We start from the raw sequence: 20,330 nt of genomic DNA, 5'->3' as shown, positions 1-20,330 counted from the left end.
GAATCCAGCTGAATTCCGGCTATGTTCTTTTTCATCTTCTAGTGCGTTTTGCTTCTTTCTTCATTTCAGCTTGGCTTCATTGGATTTGACTGAAAAGTGTGCAATGTTCATCGTTTGGATGCGTTTCCGAGCCTTCACTTAATTTCCTAGCATGATTTAATAGGAAACAGAATAAATATTTTTAAAAAAAAAACAATACAAGAATTAAGCGAAAACGTAAGAGTAGGAGGAAAATTACTAGGTAATTACGGACCTAACAATACAATGTGAAACGTAGAGAAGACTAATTCCCTACGAGAAAAATTGAACTTTCCCAATTTATAAGGAGTATGGAGAGGAGATGTGGGAGCTTGAGCAGACGTATAAGAGTCGTGTCCTCAATGTACTATCCTATCTATTTTGTTTTTCGGTTGGTTTTTCATTTTTTTTTTGTATAAAAATATATGATTAGCAGACACAGGTGTGTCTTTATACCTTCAGTTGGCACCAGGAACCAAAATCCCCTACTTACCTAATATAATTCCCTCCCAACTTGCCTAATTGCATAAACCGATCCATGAATTGCCAACCAGCAAAGCACATCAACCAGCAAAGCACATGGCAGTTTCAGGAAATGAATTGTCCCAACCTCTTACAGTTTCAGGGAAACTACAGTTTGACCAAAGAGTAGAGAGTGAAGAGAAACATCTACCTGTGAAATAGTCCGACTCAGGGGCAGATTTATGCACAGACTAGGACGGGCTCAAGCTAGTCCAAGATTTTTGGGCTTAAAAAAAAAAAAAAAGATGTATATATATATATATATTTTTTTTTAATTGGGTAGCCCGTCCAGATTCCAGTAGCCCAGCCCTTGTAACTCCCCACTCCCGACAGTTAGAAGAATGCCTCCGTCAATTTCAGATCCAGCCTCAAGGTCGATGTCCGTTTCCTAAAGGAATGACTCATCTCCCATTCTCCCAACCCACAATCTCATCAAAAATCATTCCAGACAAGCATCCATTTCTTGATTTCCTCTTCAACCTCTTGATTTAAGCAAATTCTTGTTCATGCTTCCACTCATCGACTACAGGCTATTCGAAATTTCGAACTGGAGATTGGAGAATCGTCTCTCTCCTCCTCCGCCAGTGCCGCCTGCGGCTCTCCCATCTCCACTGATCTTTGAGTCTCAGAGATCAAGTCTTATCTGGTATGCAGCATTCTCTCCAAGTCTCCATCTCCTTGTTATGCAAATCCGCAATTTATTGTTTAATTGATGTGGGTTAATGTGATGCACTGATGTGGGTCTTCTTTCTGCTGCACAATTGTTGTGGGTTTAATTGTTTTCAATACTTATTAGTTATCAAGGTCAGTGGGTTTAATTGATTTCAAAACTTATCAAGGTCTGAAGGTCGATCAGTGGGTCTTCTTTTGCTATGCAATTGTTGTGGGTTTAATTGATTTTAATACTTATCAAGGTCAGTGGGTTTAATTAAAGTATAATGCTAATGAGTAATCAAGTTTGGGTTTAATCAAGTTGTATATCGATGCTCTGCTAATCAAGTTTGGGTTTAATTAAAGTGTTGTGCTAATCAACTTTGTGCTTCAAACAGGAAGCTTCTTTATGTTTGTTTGTTTAATTGTGAATGGCACTATGAATTGGAACTACGAACTGGAACACAAAGTGAATGACAAAAGCTTGAGTCCATTATTAGAGTAGCTAAAATCTACTGTTTTCCAATGTACTTTTTTGTTTTCTGTTCATTGTGCATATAAAATTGTGGCTTATATTGTAGTTTTTTGTTTTTGTTAAATTAGCTATTATGAAAAGTAGTTAAGTTGATTTTGTTTTTTAAGTTTTGTATAGATATGCATTTGAGGGGTAAGGCTCACTACATTCTCCCTTTGACTAGGTGTACCTTTTTTTTAAATTAATAAAATTCTCTCGCACCGTCGAGATTCTCCATAATATATATATATATATATATGGAAAATACTTCAGTACATTAATGTAACGATACATCAAGTAGACTAGGTTCAATACAGAGGTAGACTAACTCGGTAGAAGGGCAGACTCACTCCACGCATGTCTACCTGTGTATTGAACTAGTCTACTTGATGTATCGATACATTAATGTACTGTAGACGATATATATATATATATATATATATATTTTAAGAAATCCTAGCCCGCCCAAGATTTCAATCCTGGATCCACCATTGGTCCGACTGGTTCATGTGTATCAGGAATCTAGAAGAGACATTTGCATGCTTTCTTCACCATTTCCACAGTCTAGACCTGCCCAAATTCACAATCCATAATTCTTTCCAAGTTAAACTTCAAAAAACTTAGCCAGAAAGCTCACCAATCACCAGGAAAGATAAAACTTCATCTTCATACAGGGCTTTGAACCAATATGATGATGAAGAATCATCATCATGCAAGAGTAGAAGTTATAGGACTGGCATGGATTCTCAACGTTTAGTTTTACCTTATAATGTATTTTCAATTACAAGTTCATGCGAACAATAAAATCAAGTTGACCACAGTCAACAGCAAAGTTCAGATTTCAGAAGTTATATCTCTCAAAATTAAGATACACACAAACAGGCGATCCAGTAGTTGGTACAAGTAAAAAGACGGGCCATTTTTATTAAAATCACCTTCCACAAGGCTACAATCAGTTTGCATCTTCACGTCGCCACAAGCTACGTTAAGACACTTGACAGGGCACTTGAAGAGTCTGGTACAACTTACAATATCAAACAGCTACACTATACCAACTGAGAACTCTACAGTCTGGTCAACCAGCCGCTGCCGTTTGGTATTATAATTGTACATACCATGAAAAAAAAGTAACAAGAAAACTTTAAAGCAGACCAATGCAGGAATAATATATAAGCGAGTTCAAGCTTCCCATACTCAGCTGGAAACTCAAGCAGTGCTGTCAAGAAATGGATAATCAGTGTAACCAAGAACTGGATCAGATATGTAGAATGTATCTCTGTTGTACTTATTCAGAGGAGCATTAAGCTCAAATCTCTTTGGCAAATCTGGATTAGCCAAGAACCAACGACCAAAAGCGATAAGATCTGCACGGCCCTCAGCCACAGCATTGTTCCCATCTTTCCTGTCAAAACCACCAGCAGCAATGAAGGTACCACTGAAAGCCTTTCTCATGGGTACGAGACTTTGGGGACATTCAATTTTTTCTCCAAGTGTCTTCATTCTTGGCTCAACCATGTGGCAGTACAGGATTCGATATTTGTTCAAGGAATTGACTAGATAAAGGCCCAATTCCTTTGGATTAGAATCTCCGGATTCCATATAGTCAGCAAATGGAGATAATCTAATTCCAACTTTATCTGCTCCTATCTCATTGACAACAGCTTCAACAATGTCTAGTGCAAATCGGCAACGCTTTTCTAGAGATCCACCATATTGGTCTGTTCGATCATTTACTTGATCTTTTAAAAACTGATCGATAAGGTAGCCATGAGCGCCATGAATTTCAACCCCATCAAAACCTATAAAATCGACAAACAATAATGTAAGTGTGACCAAGACTTTTTGAAATTTGTCATTCCCCAAAACCAAAACGAAGAGAAGATGATAACTTATTGATAATATAACGAAGTGAAAGTAAGAAATTGTTATTCCTAGAACATTTATACATTTTATTTTTCTAGTACAACTTCTTTAATTAACTTCTAACAAGACATTTTTGGCTCCATTTTGATATAATACGTTTCTGTGAAAGGACATGTAAAATTTCAAATTTAACTTAAAAAATATTACCAGCTTCCATAGCATTCCTTGCAGCAAGTCTGAAATCATTGACAATTTGAGGAATTTCATCTGTCCTTAATCGTCTTGGAGGTGTGAATTGCGCAACATCAATGCCATTAGATCGTATTTGGGGGGTTAGGGGCTTGTCAGTAGAAGAGATTGGAACCTGTCCATTTGGCTGAAAGCCTACAAGTAAAGAGGGATACAATCACCATGAGCACACAACAGATTATATTGAAGTATATCAAATTGATTGATCTATAACAACCCCATAGCAGAAGCAACATTGATAAATAATAACATTGGTGAAATTAAAGTTTATAATAGGATAGCTTTAGATCATTCAGTAAAATCAGATACTATGCATGCAGGTTCTCTGGATCCAATCAAACATATCCATCTTTCACATTATCCGGGCTGAGTTGGCATAAAATGGTTCCATAATACCAATCTGAGATCTTAAGAAACTATAATATACCGCCAACAGAGAAACAAGATATCATCAGCCACAGTCATTCACTTGTTATGAGGCATAGTAGATGCTACACTAGTTCTAAATTCTAAGTTATTTTAATTTATCAAACTTCATCCACCTTGAAACTTTCTGTTTTCCTAATAACCTAAGGAAGCCAAACCCCTATTGCACACACATAAAAATAATAATAATAATAATAAAAATAAAAATAAAAAATAAATTAAAAAGATCCCAAGGAAGAACAATTAGATTTCAAATGCTTCACTAGTCTAATTAGTCATTTATGCTCAGAAGGGTTTCCATGATAAAGTCAAGTCATAAAGGTATAAGTCAGGAACGCACCAGTATTTGAAACCCTCCCCACATGCCAAATCTGACAGAAGAAGATACCCCCTTTAGCATGTACAGCATTGACAATGGGTTTCCATGCTTCAACTTGCTCCTTTGTCCATATACCAGGAGTATCTGGATACCTTCACATATGAAAAAAACAAAAAGCGATCAAAATTTTCAATGGGAAGTTGCAAATTCTACTGCATCTTGTGATTAAAGATTTTACAGAAAGAAACTTGATAGCTATTCTTAAAGTTACCCTTGTGCTGTGTCAGAAACTCCAGTGGCTTCAGTTATGAGAAGACCCCCTTTAGATGTTCTCTGAGAGTAATATAAGATGGCATGTGGCTGGGGAACATTTCCATATGATCTCTGTCTAGTCAATGGCGCTAAAACAACTCTGGAATAAATAAACAAAATAAACACTTATTACAACCATCAATATTGTAATGATCCAATTCCAAATTTGGAAGATGAGAAAACCAAAACCTGTTCTTGGGCCCTTAGCAAGAATATCAACCAATGTAACATGCAATGCAGAGAGAAAGATTAAAGCAAGTTTACCTGTGAGAAAGATCAAACTTTCCCATTTTGTAAGGAGTAAGAAGAGGAAGTGTGGGAGCTTGGTTAGCCATCTATCTGATCTTGCAATCTGGGTAACTTCAAGTTCTTGGAGTTTTAGTTGTTCTGGTCTGAAAATGAATGGAAGACACAATTGGGTCTTTATACGTTTGAGTGTGTGCTAGAAGACAAGGTCGGCTGTTTGGAACCAATAATGTCACTGCTTTAGTCTTACGAGGCTATCGTGGGCCTGTGACTTTTGGATGCCATACTCTGTGACGTGTGTAGTTACGTGGGTTGTGGTTTTGGGAGATTTAAGAACTGGAAAGTATTTACCGAGAGCGGCCAATGTTGACTTGACCGGTGGCCGTAAGATTTTGTCTTTCTTTGAAAACGAGTTATCAATCGATAATTGAGGTCTTCCTTTTATGTTGAAACTTGGAATTCAATTTCAAGCGATAGGGTCCAAAGAAGAAAATGCAAAAGCAGAGGGTGACGTCGTGCACCTGTTAGCTCGGACGTTACTTTCCCTTTTTTGTTGTTTTTTTTTGTTTCTTCACGAACCCAACCCAAGCGATTAAGTGAAGCCTCGAGTGTACTTCTATTTCCTTAAAGGGTAAAATACCGAGCATTAAGATGCGTAATGGGAACGGCATAGTTAACCAAATCAAATATAACCAAAAGGTCCTATTTGGTTGGCAGGAATGTTAAAATAGGAAAATGATTTATTGTCTTTTCCAGACCGATATGGAGTGGTAGTTTTGGTATTTTCATGTGGGTGTTTGGAACATTACTGAAAATTAAATTAATAAATTTATTTTCCATTCCTATTGTAGTGTTTGGTAATTACCAAACCGACCGAATACCAACCGATATTTTAAGTTTGGTAAACCGAGTTTTTGGTAACTGAGACCAATAAAATCGAAATCGAAACTTACCGAAAAAGTTGGTTTGATTTTGGCAAATACCGAATCTACTGATTATCTAAATATTAGTTTTATATACTATAGTTTTCAATACACATACATGTATATTAAGAATAAACATAAAAATTTTCATAATAGTATGAACATTATTACATATACTACATTAATAGTACATGTATTTTAAGTAACCTAGTTAAAGATGATTAAATAACCTAGTTTTATTGAAAATTACTCAAACTTGATGTCATATATACAAAAGAAAGCTATAATTAGGAAATGAGTACAAAGCTTACCACTACAAAATTGAAGAACCTAGTTTTGTTCGTTCTAATTTTAATTACAAATAATTAGTTGTTCTAAAGTTGGTAATACCGAAAACCGAAATACTAAATTCGGTAGTTCTGATTAAAAACCGAAAATTTTGGTTGGTAATTGGTAGCTCAATTTTGAAACCGAAAGCTTTGGTTTTGAAGTTGGTAATACCTATAACCGATTCGAACCGACCGAGTGATAGCCCTAGTTTGGTAAGTCATAAGAATAAAATATAAAATTATAATTTTCAATAACACCATTTTACTAATTAAAGTACAAATATGACATTAACTTATAAGGAATGTTTGCAAGAGAATATAAATTTTTTAGAGGGATAATTTATGTAATTTTGCCTTTGATGGTAGGAATGGAATTAGAATACCACCCCTTACTAGGTAATTCAATTCAGGCTTTATGAGGGAGTCAATTTCCAGTCAAATCTCATTTTTTATTTCCTTTCTAATCCCTAATTATAAACAAACAACACCTCTCCATGGAAAATGAAATTAATTCTCATTCCATACCATGATTTCCTGCCATCCAAACGGGGCCAAAGGGTTCTTGACCAAATGCCCAAATGCCTAAATTTAGCCTAATAAGAGCTCACTTACTTCATAAAATATTTATGTGCTCAATTATCAATTTAAATGTCAAAAGATAATTTTAGTCTCTACTCAATTATTAAATTACAACTGCGATTAAATATGTCTCTCTTAAACAAATACATGATGGCAGAATACGTTTGAAGTGATGTAAGCTAAGCTGCAAGCAAAGAGCATAGCTAAACTAATTTGAGAAAGGGCAATGATATAGGGCCTCAAAGAGGCCTAAGATTTATGACCTTAATTCCTAGGTGTCATGTCATGTAAGCAAATACAAATTTTATTTTCAATTTTACATAATAAATCTTGCCACATCATACTATTGCAACACCAACTTTATCCTTTATATTTCCTTCTAAATGTTTGGGGGTGAATCAATTACATTAATGAATTAAATTAGATGATAAAAAAAAAAGATTAACTATTAATTATGTATTAATTTAAGAGATATGTCTACAAATCCTTTGACAAATATTTTTCTTCATTTAATTAAATTATTTCCTATAATTTTTCTTTCCATATAGCATCAATATAGTCAAGAAATAGGCTTTTCTTTCTAAATATTGATTAATTTCATCCAAAAAAAAACATTAATAAATTGAATTTGGAAAATACGTACGTCTAAATTAAGAGATAAGAAAAAATTCAAGCCATTAATTATCATCTACAATCTAAATATAAGGGAAAAAAATAATAAACTCAAATATAACGTGAAACACTAGCTACATAAAGAGAGAAAAAAAATAAACAAAAGAATATATATAATCCTATGAATATGTATTTTTCACATTATATTTTCAAAATTTACAGGAACCCAACAAAGGTTGAATTCATATACATATGTTATGCAAATCTACTGATCGAGTGTACGTATGTGCAAATCTATTAACTGATCATGAATTACATGAAATTTTTTCTACTCTTGATTGAAGAAAAAAAAATTATTGTTTAAATCTAAGTATAAGTGTAATGAAAAGAAAAAATGAAAAAAAAAAAAAAACCAAAATAATTTTTGTTTAGAAGAAAGCCAAAATAATTTAGATTAATTAGATTTTGGAAGGATAAGATTGTCCTTTTATCAAAAATTACATGTCATGATTTTATAAATAGATGATGTGTGTAGGTGACATGATATGACACCTAATATTGAAGCCTCAAATCTTAGGCCTCATTGAGGCCACATATCATTTTCCTTTGAGAAAACACAAAAGCAGTCAACTTTTTTCATTTTCCTTGTCCAACAATTGGGACTATCCGCAAACAACGGTCATCTAAGTTTAGAAGTGATGTGAATATGTTAATTCTACATAACAATAGTACAAACCAGCCAATGAAGGTTCTTATCATCTCCATTGTTCATTCAAACTAAAAGAGCAAACAACCTATATGGTTGAAGAAGATGCTACACTACCAGATCGACTACCAGTGAAAAATTCCATTTACAATACACAAAAAGAAGTAAACTTTTTCAGCTTCCTAGTTCTCTCAATTGGGACTTTCCTCGAACACCTGGTCTTCTAACTTTGCACAACGTACCAAACCCAGATCATATCATGGCAAATCATAAACCCAACACACAAATTCATCCAAACCCAACATTCTTTGGGTCTTAGCAACATCATTATTATAAAATGTAGAGTAAAATTAAGCAAGTATCTCAATAGATCAACCAATCACAACGCAAGACTTTTTCATGCGTCAAACAATAAACTTTCTCATTCCTTGTTCAATTGGGAGTTTCCAAAAACCACATCTTCTGAGTTTACAAACCAAAACCCAGATCATATTATGGCCAACTAATGCACAAACAAAATGACCCAATTCCAAATATGGAAGATGAGAAAACCAAAACCTGTTCTTGGGCTCTGAGCAATATCAACCAATTAATGTGACAATGCAGAGAGAAAGAAGAAGCAGGTTTACCTGTGAGAAAGATCAAACTTTCCCAACTTGTAAGGAGTAAGAAGAGGAAGTGTGGAAGTTTGGTTAGCCATAAGTTGTTGGAGTTTTATTTGTTCTGGTCTGGAAACGAAGGGAAGACACAATGGGGTCTTTATACGTCAGAGAGTAAGCTAGAAGACAATGTCGGCTGCTTGGAAACAATAATGCTGTAAATGGGTTCATCACTGCGATGGCTAATGCGTATTTAGAGCAATTGTTTTATGATGATTGAAATGCTCTGTGACGTTTGAGGTTACGTTGGTTTTGGTTTTTAGGGGATTAATGTAAGAACTGGGAAGTTATATTATTTATGGCAGCTCACTGCCAGTGTTGATTGGACTGGAGGCCCTGAGATCGTGTCTTTCTTTTAAAAGAGTAATAATTGGCCTCTTCCTTCCTTTTATCTTGGAACCAGCCATTCTATTCCAAAGAAGAAAATCCAAGAGCAGATAGTGATGTCGTGCCCTTGTTTTTCTTTTTTTCTTTTCTTCTTTCTTGAGAAAAGAAATTACAAAGCAGAGCCTCTGCTAAAACCGATCTAAAGTTGATTGAGGTTGTAGGCAGAGGAAGCCCTACAAGGGATCATACCAAAGTACCAAACTAAATCCTAGTGTCAATAAACTCATGACCTGAGTTAGCTAAGGCATCAGCCACACCATTGGCTTCTCAAAATACAACAAGTGACTTAATATTATATATATTGGTCTTGATTCTCCAGGGAGGGGGAGTGTTGTTAATGCAATCAATAAGGGTCTTGGAGTCACCTCCAATGAGAAGTTCATTGTAGCCTACTTGAACTGCAGCTCTTAAGCCTGACTGTTCAGCTTGCAAAAGCAATTAGCACATATCCTTCTGCATGTCTAATTACAAATCTGGAGGCAGCCGCATCTTGGCCTTGTCTAATTGAACCATCAAAGTTATGCTTCACACTATTCAAGGGAGGAGGCTCCCGTTTTATCTTTAGCTGATTCCTGGGTCTTGAGGGGTAAGAGGAAGTTGAGCAAGGTTGGGCAATGTGGGGTGCCTCGCCAAACTTCTTGGGTAAAAGGGCATTGTCTAAAAAGATGGTAATGAGTTTCTAAATTCTCTCGACAAAAAGTACAACTTTGGCCAATATTATTTGGAAATTTTAGTCGTAACTTGGATCAACTTGAAGGATATTGTACTTGTGAAAAATACTCACTCTTTTTCCTTATACTTGTTCCAATTTCACTTTTAGTCATGATAATTTAAGATTTCTTTGAATTTGTCATGGTCCTTTAATTTCGCTTCTCTTACTTCTCTTAGATTTGAATTTAATTTAATTTAAAAAACTTGTGGTTTAGGAGTCTATATTTGTATCATTAAGTTTATTCACTCATCACAACTAGGTTCGTCCAATTGATTTATTTCATAAGGAGTTACCGAAAGGTTGAGTGTGAGACAACATCCAAAGTTATTTCTTTTCCTTTTAAAGTAAATTGGATTGGGATTTTACCTTTGTAACGTATTGATTTATCACTTCTCACAACTAGGCTCACCTTAGTAGAATACGATGTCTAGGTAAGAGGCTTGGAATTTATCTCAAGTGTTGTGCTGCGTACTAAGTGAGCCTTGCTCTACCAAAGCCACACCTACTCTTACCCGGTCATATTTTGAAAAGAGCTACCGAACAGGTAAGTGTTGAACCTTGTGCTTAGTTTGCAACTACACCATGCAAACATTGCTCTTAGTTTGGAATTCTGCCAAACTTAATTTGGAACTACACCAAATTCATTACACCTAATTTAAGATTACACCAAATTAGAAATCTTTGTCCCTTTTTGCTTTTCTACTTCAAGTTATAGTTTGATTCTAATATCTTAGAGACACCATTAAACTAGAACTTGTAAGTAGAAAAGCGAAAGGGACAAGGATTCTGAACTGGCATAATTTCAAATTAGGTGTAACGAATATGGCGTAGTTCCAAATTAAGTTTGGCGGAATTCCAAACTAAGCGCAATGTTTGGGATAGTTCCAAACTAAGCGCAAGGTTCGAAACTTAACCGTTCGGTAACTCTTTTCAAAATACGATCAAGTAAGAGTTTGCGCTGCTTTGGTAGAGCAAGACTCACTTAGAGCACAACACCCAGGATAAATCTCTGGCCTCTTACCTAGACATCCTATTCTACTAAGGTGAGCCTAGTTGTGAGAAGTGATAAACCAATACGTTACAAAAGGTAAAATCTCAATCCAATTTACCTTAAAAGGAAAATAAATCCAACTTTGGGTATTGTCTACCACTCAACCTTTCGGTAACTCCTCAAATTAATTCAATTGGATAAGTCTGGTTCTGAAGAGTGAATAAGCTCGGCGGTACAAATATGGACTCCTAAATCACAAGTTTTTATTAAATTCAATTCTAAGAGAAGTGAAATTAAAGGACCTACACAAATTCAAAGAAATCTTAAATTAACAAGCCAGAAAGCTAAATTGGAACAAGTATAAGCAAAAAGAGTGAGTAGTTAAGACTAACTTTCACAAGTACAATATGCTCCAATGTCACAACCCGAACGCGATAACTCAACAAATCGCCCAAATGCTTAGAAACTTTTTCTCCATTTAAACTAAGCAACAAAATACACTGAGTCCACACATGTCAATACAGACTCACTCCGTAGAGTCATATATTACATTACACAAGTTTATTAATTAAGTTGCATAGCAAAATAATAAGTAAATGCCCATTAAAGCTCACTACACAACAGAAGTCTTAACAACAGAGGCGGAGGGAGGCAGGGTCCCAGTGGGTCCCGTGCCCCACTCACATTTTCACCAAAAAATTAATATATATATATATATATATATAGTATTAATATTATATTAATATCAGGTTTTTAATATATATATATTTATATTTTTTTTTTTCACTTTCAGAAGCCTTCAACGTGCTCTTCTTTGTTTTCTTTGTTGGGACGTGGGCTCCCACGTGTGATATAAATCACATTTTTCTCTTCCCAATTTTTTTGATATCAATAATAAAATTGATTACAATTAATGATTCTTATTTCCTTATTATTTACAGATTTTTAAGTCTAATAGGAAAATGATTAAAAAAAATATTCTATTACATTAATAACATGTAATATATATATATATATATATATATATATATATATATATATATATCGTCAAGTAACAATTCTCAATCAATTCTTTTGTAAAGAGCACTTTTTTTTATTCGTACTACTACTCTATTCTTCATTCAAATATGTTAAGATACTTTAAAATAAAAGAAAATCATGGTGCTGAGGAGTTGTTGGGTATAAATACCTCATTAGATTCATCTCCCGCAAAAAAAAAAAAAAAAAAAACAAAGAAGAATGATACTAATTTAGAGAAGCCTTGTCCCGAAATTAATGAAAAATATCCTTCTGATCATGGAAATTGTCCTCCAATTTCAACTTATCATCCGAATGTTCAAAATGAAGTACGCAAATATTATCTACAAAAAGGTCCTTGTCAACCTAGAGCTCACGAGTTTACTGATGATTGCTTGATTTCATATATTGAGAAAGACATTTTTACTAGCATAGATAATGAGACTATTATGCAAGGATTTCAAAATATGAAATTTCATTGAGGGCAATTACCATTGTAATATAGAAATTACATTTAAATATTTTGTATTTTTTTTTTTTGGTGCCCCAGTGAACTAAACTTCCTGGCTCCGCCACTGCTTAACAACAGTAAAGCCACAAAATAGCTTCCTACCCGTACAGCTGCTACTAGAAACTCAGCCTCACCCGCGATTACCCAAACCTGCAGGATTAACTTCTACACCATTGAATAGTGCACCGAGTTGCCATACAACAGACCCGGTAAGCCTTTGAAAGCTTGTATGAGTAAACTCAAATACAAATAGTCAAAGACCACACAACTCAGACGAATAACGAGGCAAACCGTTCATCTCGAAGAAAATAACTCACACCAAAATCACGAGGAATCCACCGATGCAAGTTAAGGAAGCAACACACACAAATCCTGAGGAAAACCTTTTCAACTCAAGGTAAAGAAACACACACCATGATTCCTAAAAAAAAAAAAACAATATTCTTTTCCCAAAAGAAACAACATCAGTCACACCGTGACAAAATCATATAAAATGTCAACCTAATAATTCAATATGAAACTCTGATCCAACCTCGACAATAAAAGAAAGTACACCCTGAAACTCTCTTTTAAAAACACATACCCATAAGTGTCATAACACAAAGTTATACCTATGACAGTACATTGGCAAACAAACTAGAGTTTTAACTTATCGTAACCACTCACCCGACCAAAGGCGTGATTCCCCATATATTGCATGAAGTCACAACCTGTGACCCCGGATACATTTAAACGAATCGCACTGGACCCAAAATGTCACTCAATCACCAAAAAGGAGAAATCACAACATGTGACTCCCAAATCAAACACTTTTCAAAACAATAAAAAATACCATTTCCCACAACATATTGTTTCCCGAAAAGTCATCCCCCAAAACAATAAGATGAACTCACTCACAAACATTGCTTGCATCACAAAAAATCCACCAAAACATATATATTTCATGTAAATATGTATATATATATATATATATATAGACACACAAATAGTCATTCACTCAGGAATGGCACTAATACCAACTATAGTCCACAATCGCAAAACTCAAGAAAATCATTTTTATAATTAAAATCTCATTTTAACTTACCTATAAACCGTACACGATCAAGTTCATATAATTTAAAACAAATAGTTATTTCCAAAAATTAATTTCACAATTTAGTGAATAATAATCCAAAATAATAAGTGAATTCTGTTCCTAAATGAACCATGTGAGATTGCTCACATCTAAATCTAGCTGCGTCTTCTCTCACAGCCAAGATAACGTACAGAACCCTCTCAGGTCAAGCACGTAAGTAAAATAAGGTCTCAACTTAGTACACGATTAAAACAAGAACAGTTACTGTTCGAACTGAGCACTTGAACCAAAAATCGAAGATTTCGTCAATCGAGACAAAACTTCATCTGAGACATCCCAAGGTCTTTGGAACACTTCTAGAATCAATTTTTCAAGATTATAAGACAATTCAACAGTCGGATCCTCAAGGATCACAAACCGAGAAAACCAAAATTACGTAAATCTAGCATATGCTTTGAATAATCACAACATGACCCCATGATATATCAACTAGCTCGTATCGACGAGTAGGTGACAACCTTGAAAACAGAACCCAAAAACCTAGCCTGATGCTCTGCGCTGTGGCTGAGCTTAGGCTCCATGCGCCACCGGCAACCCCCAAATTGGGCCATGAAACCTATGTCAAAAAGTTCATCTCAATATGTACAACAACTTTCACAACTAGCACAAAGTCAGAATCTAAGCCATTTGACAGGAATTTACCTCGAAAGCTCAAGAAATCGGTGAAACCCGAATTTGAATTTTTGATTGATTCTTCCTCCTCGCATCGAATTGGTTCAAGCTACTTGGAGAGGATGATCAACGTCTCCTGACCAGAAATGACTGGTGGAGCTACCATAGGTGGCCGGAGGATGAAGATATCACAGCGGACCGAAAACCCACCGCCACCTTGCTGCGTCATCCTAGTGGCGAATCATCGTCCACCACCACCACAGATCGAAGGAGAATGAAGTGGCGGTTTGAATGGGACCGATGGTAGCCGAACTACGAAGATATGATCGAAAAACGAAAATGGGTTGGACGCGGCTTGGGAGAGAATCCCGGATCCGGATTTCGTTTTTTGGAAAATTAGGATTTTCCGATATTTTTCCCAAATTTTTCTATTTATAACCAAAATGGAAACTTTTTCCAATGGCCATAGCTTCATCATACGAACTCCGATTTTCGCGTTCCACATATCCACAAACTCGTATCGACGCGCTCTACGATTTTGGAAAGGACGTTTTTGGAGAGACTCAATGAATAAAAAGTCAACCCCATGACTCATCGAAAATAAGACGTTTCGAGTAATTATTCGTCCGAAACACTTTCGCTCCACCCTCGAACCACGAAATCTTACTAACGAACATTTTATTAATTCCAGAAAATTTCAAGAAATTAATAACGAATTACAAGGATATTATATCCAATTAGTCCAATTTTACCGCTATTACAACTTTTTACTTTAAACAACCAATTTCAACAAACTAAAAACGTGAACTTGCAATATGTAATAAGCACATAGTAAATAGGCAAAATTATTTTTCCAATTTCAACAAGCTCAATTTAGTCTTTTTTACCACAAGTTTCCACTTACTTAACTAAAGAACTTATCACAAATTTTGAAAATAAGTAACTAACAAAAAAACTACAAAACTAAGAAAGCAAAGTAAAGGTAAACTAAGAATAGGTTCTCTAGTCCCATGGAAACCTAAGCTAGGGTTTGAGTTTTACCTCAATGCCTCTCAACAGTGCCAAATACTTGTTGGAGACAACATTAGTATAAAATGTGTGCAAATTTGTGTATGATATACCCTACTCTCAAGTGTCAAAGGCCAAGTTTTAGTAAGAGAAAGTAAGAGTATCATACCCAAAGGATTGCGGGAAATTCTATCCTAGCTAGATTACGGAAAATAAACCTAGAAAAATATGCAAAATTTACCTTTTTACAGTGCACAATTTCAGTCCTTTAGAAGCTAAGAATTGCAGGATGATATTCACAATGTTAAGTGGTGAAAAAAGCTTGATTGTTTTTAAAATAAATTTAAGGACAAAATACTGTTTACTCTCTATACTTATAGGGTCTCGACGTTTCAGTCTATGACGTTTCAATTTCACCCAAATGCTCCCTGAACTCTCTAATTTCACACAAAAGATCCCTACCATCAATTTTCTGTCCAAAATTCCGTTATCTTGCTGACATGACATTCCTTTCACACAGAAATGACTATTACACCCTCACTTTCTCTTTTTTTATCATTTATTTATTTATTTGGTCTCTCCACAGTCTAGACCTGCCCAAATTCGCAATCCAAAATTCTTTCTAAGTTAAACTTCAAAAAAAACTTGGCCACAAAGCTCACCAATCACCAGGAAAGATAAAACTTCATCTTCATATGGGGCTTTGAACCAATATGATGATGAAGAATCATGATCATGCAAAGAGTAAAAGTTATAGGACTATCATGGATTCTCAACATTTAGTTGACCTTATAAAGTATTTTCAATTACAAGTTAATGCGAAAAATAAATCAAGTTGACCATAGTCAACAGCAAAGTTCAGATTTCAGAAGTTATAATTTCCTCACGTATCTCTCATAATTAAGATACACACGAACAAGAGATCCAGTAGTTGGTACAAGTCAAAAGACGGGCCATTTTTATTAAAATCATCTTCTACAATCAGTTTGCATCTTCACGTAGCCACAAGCTACAATAAAACACTTGACAGGGCACTTGAAGAGTCTGGTACGACTTACAATATCAAACAACTACACTATACCAACTGAGAACTCTACAGTCTGGTCAACCAGCCTCTGCCCCTTGGTATTTTAATTGTACATACCATGAAAGAAAAGAAACAAGAAAACTTTAAAGCAGACCAATGCAGGAATAATATATACGCGAGTTCAAGCTTCCCATACTCAGCTGGAAACTCAAGTAGTGCTGTCAAGAAATGGATCATCAGTGTAACCAAGAACAGGATCAGATATGTAGAATGTATCTCTGTTGTACTTATTTAGAGGAGCATTAAGCTCAAACTGATTGCAGCCTTATAGAAGTTGACTTAGTAAGGGTCTTTCTAAATGTACCCAGCATATTTCTATGTAGACCCAGCAAATCAATTTTACATGAAAAAACATTTATATCCTCATACAAAATGACAATAATAGTCATGGTAAATAAAAATAATAACAAAAGAAAGCATAAAGTTTAAAACTCTTTTTTCTATTTATACCCAGCAGTTCAGTTGTACCCAGCAGTGCACTGTGTTTACATTGTTACGTTTACGTTGTTTCTTCTAGCAAAGCCTTAAACCCAAATTTCACTTTCCTTTATAATTGCTTCAAGGGTTTAATACACATGATATTGACAAAGCTGTGACTGCAATTATGATTTCGGAGGCATCAAAAAAGGTTTGTGTATTTTGTTTATCACAGAACCAGAAAAAACAAAATAATTTTTACTGCAGTTTATCGCAATATAATCGGTCAATAAGCACCGAAAATCACTATAATATTCTGTACTATACCACCGAACAAAATAGAAAATTTCGGCAGAAAGGCACCGAAATTTGGCAATATATTCGGAGAACAAGCACCGAATAACACTGCTTTATTCGGGCAACAACCACTGAATATTTGTTTAATTTTCGGCACTTAACCACCGAATGCTACTACTTGCAAATTCTTTTACTATTTTCAGTTCCTTTTATATGAAATATTTATAGCTTAATTATTTATTACTGTGACGTGTTCTTTTTTAACAGATTAATTCTGAATCTATTCAAAGTGGCAATGGTTGGACTGAATGTGTTTTTGAAACAACAAATCAATGTATAACTAATGAGGTAGGTAGCTTGTAAAACGTCAAGATGATTAATTTTTACTTCGATTTCCATTCCAATTTGAATAGTAAATATTTTTTTGTACAGGTATTCAAAAGTCTGAATGAATTAGTTAACTGGACTCGTGAAGAAGGAAGAAAGTGTGGAATAGTAGTTGTAATTAGGAGGTCTAATGCTCCAGGGAATTGTAGGTTAAAAAGAGGGCGAATAACTTTTGGTTGTGAGAGAGGTGGCTTTTATCAAAAGAATACATAGACTCAGAATGCATGCAAAAGAAGAAGCTTAATGCCAGCTGCTTGAATCCTCAAAAGAAGAAGCGTGATAAAGGTGGTGGTACAAAGAGGTGTGGTTGCCCATTTCGCTTGAAGGGCAAAAATGTTGGTCCTAGGGATGAGTGGATCCTTGAGGTTGTAAATGGGATGCATAACCATCATGCTGCAACGTATCCTGAAGGGCATTCCTATTTGGGGCGATTAACCAAGGAAGAAAATAATTTGTTGGTTGATATGTCAAAAAACCTGGTAAATCCAAAAGAAATATTATACACTTTAAAGCAAAATGATCCACTCAATTTAAGCACTATGAAGACAATCTACAATGCTCGACATATTCAAAGGGTAATTGAAAAAGCTAGAATGTCAGAGATGCAAATACTTCTAAACAATTTGCAGAAATACAATTATGTGGAATGGCATAGGATTTATGGCACAGAGAACATTGTGAGTGACTTGTTTTGGACTCATCCTGATAGCGTAAATCTGCTACGTGCATTTCCTTATGTTTTAATAATGGATGCCACATACAAGACAAATAAGTTTCGATATGCATTGTTAGAGATTGTGGGGGTGACATCTACAGAGTTAACATTCCATGATGCATTTGTGTAAATCCATGCTGAGAAAGAAGAAAATTATGTATGGGCTTTATCTAAACTGAAGAGTGTGATGAATGAAGACTGTCTTCCAAGTGTGATTGTTACTGACAGAGAGCTAGCACTCATGAATGCCATTCATCGGGTATTCCCTGCTGCTCAACATTTATTGTGCAGATGGCATATTAATAGGGCAGTGTTGGGAAAATGTAAAAAGCTTGTTGATAACCAAGTGAAGTTTAAAAAGTTGATGCAGGCATGGAACACATTGGTCTTTTCAGATACGATACTTGACTATGAAAGACATTTACATGAGTTCGAGAGAGACTACAAAAAATATCATGAGGTACTAACCTATGTGAAAGGTACTTGGTTGAATGAATATAAGGAAAGATTTGTTGAAGCATGGACGAACAATTATATGCATTTGGAACAATGACTTCAAACAGGTAATTTTCAATTGATATTTTTTATTTGTTAATAAACTATTATTTCATATAATTTACTTGAATTTTCATAAATTGTTCATGTGTACTTTTAACTAGGGCAGAAAGTGCTCATTCAAAATTGAAGCGACATTTGATGTCTAGTCTGTGCAACTTTGATACATCATGGAAAAAGATTCACACGTTACTGGTGTTGCAACACACAGAAGTAAAGGCTTCATTTGAGAAAAGTCTTATATTTGTCCGACATGACTTCATGAAGAATGAGTTTAAGGTAATAGTGGGTTTTGTATCACATGCTGCCTTGGATTATATTTTGGGAGAGTCTGAGAGGATGGATGTTATTTGAACTAATGAGAATAAATAAATAAATAAAGAATAAAAACTTTTGTCATACATGAATTGGACTCTAGAAAAAGAATATGAACATATAAAGAAATAAAATACCTCAATATATAATTGAAGTTTCTTGAGAAAAAAAGGAGAAAAAAACATAACCACAAAGTAGAGTAATGATGTCTAATGATATAACTTTAAATGGTGTCCAAGTATGCTTCAGTATTAGTTGCATATATGAAGCTTAACCTCATTTATCCAAAAAAAGCAAAACAAAAAAAAAATCAATTCATTTCAGAATAGAGCTACGTGGAGTTCAAACCATCCCTAACTCTGAACATCTCCCCACAAAAATGAAACCTTTATAGTAAGTTATTTCTCTTAAAGCATGAGTTATCATTTATTGAAGGGACCGAGTCTACTCTCTGTTCTTCCACATCAACAGGAAACAAACTAACAACACAAGAAATATCCCCAAACAAGCTGTTTTCCTTAGCTTTAGGGAGTTTGACAATTACTTTCAAAATGTTGCATAGTTTTGCTGTTGTCATATAATGAAATGCTATTGTAAGGATAAAGGAATCAATTATACCTTATTAAACCATATGGCAGCTGCTACATGACTTTTAAAGCTCTTCAATACCGATGGATCAAGAGGACCACCAGGAAATGGACCACTTAGAGGCTCATCTGCATCTGTAAATGGTTCAAAAGCTTGTTCTTCTGCAGTATCAACCCCATCATCTATAAGACCATCATCTAATTCTAACTGAGAAGGTTGAGAACAAAATTTCCTTTTTGTCTTTGAGATTGTGGGGCAATCATGGTGTTTATGACCTCTAGCCATACTACAAAATAAATAATTATGTCTATCAGGTAAAGTTGAAAACATAGATACCAAAGGAGCTACAATTGTTCACATAGAGACTCAAGTGTGACTATGCTAAAAAGAAAAAAAAAAGACTTTGAAAAGAGAGATGTCAAGTCTGGGATGAGCCAACTAAAATGGTGTCAGGCATGAAGTCAATTTTTCCAGACCAACCAAAATGACAACCTTTTGTAAGCTGCATCTGGGATTTCAACCAAACCAAAAGAAAAGACAGCAGAATCGAACCAAAAAAATATATATATGATCCAATCATATTTTTTTAGGTACCAAATATGTATGCATTTAGGCTAATCTGATATGTATAATATTTGTTTCTAAATGCTTTAATTTCCTCTCATATG

The 20,330-nt window shown here is 34.8% G+C and overlaps 2 protein-coding genes across 2 annotated transcripts; one reads left to right on the top strand and one right to left on the bottom strand.

The window, feature by feature from the left end:
- Positions 1 to 2,599: 2,599 nt before the first annotated feature.
- On the bottom strand, positions 2,600 to 5,299 carry LOC112176300 (12-oxophytodienoate reductase 2). Its single transcript, XM_024314141.2, has 5 exons — positions 5,139 to 5,299; positions 4,834 to 4,974; positions 4,584 to 4,714; positions 3,776 to 3,952; positions 2,600 to 3,504 (listed from the first exon to the last, which is right to left on the bottom strand). Exons 1-5 carry the CDS (start codon positions 5,207 to 5,209, stop codon positions 2,912 to 2,914), a joined length of 1,113 nt encoding a protein of 370 aa, XP_024169909.1. The 5' UTR covers positions 5,210 to 5,299; the 3' UTR covers positions 2,600 to 2,911.
- A 12,414-nt stretch (positions 5,300 to 17,713) lies between these two features.
- LOC112178174 lies at positions 17,714 to 18,334 on the top strand. Its single transcript, XM_024316362.1, has one exon. It carries the CDS (start codon positions 17,714 to 17,716, stop codon positions 18,332 to 18,334), a length of 621 nt encoding a protein of 206 aa, XP_024172130.1.
- The last annotated feature ends 1,996 nt before the right edge of the window (positions 18,335 to 20,330 follow it).

The sequence above is a fragment of the Rosa chinensis genome, chromosome 7 (genome assembly GCF_002994745.2).
Source record: "Rosa chinensis cultivar Old Blush chromosome 7, RchiOBHm-V2, whole genome shotgun sequence".
Lineage (NCBI taxonomy): Eukaryota > Viridiplantae > Streptophyta > Magnoliopsida > Rosales > Rosaceae > Rosa > Rosa chinensis.
This window is presented reverse-complemented; position numbering and strand designations above follow the sequence as displayed.

Coding starts and splice junctions, on each gene's coding strand:
- LOC112176300 (XM_024314141.2), bottom strand. CDS start 5,209: ATGGCTAACCAAGCTCCCACACTTCCTCTTCTTACTCCTTACAAAATG. Junction 4,715..4,833: donor GTTTCTGACACAGCACAAGG/GTAACTTTAAGA, acceptor TCATATGTGAAG/GTATCCAGATACTCCTGGTA. Junction 3,953..4,583: donor GGGGAGGGTTTCAAATACTG/GTGCGTTCCTGA, acceptor CTTTACTTGTAG/GCTTTCAGCCAAATGGACAG.
- LOC112178174 (XM_024316362.1), top strand. CDS start 17,714: ATGCAAAAGAAGAAGCTTAATGCCAGCTGCTTGAATCCTCAAAAGAAG.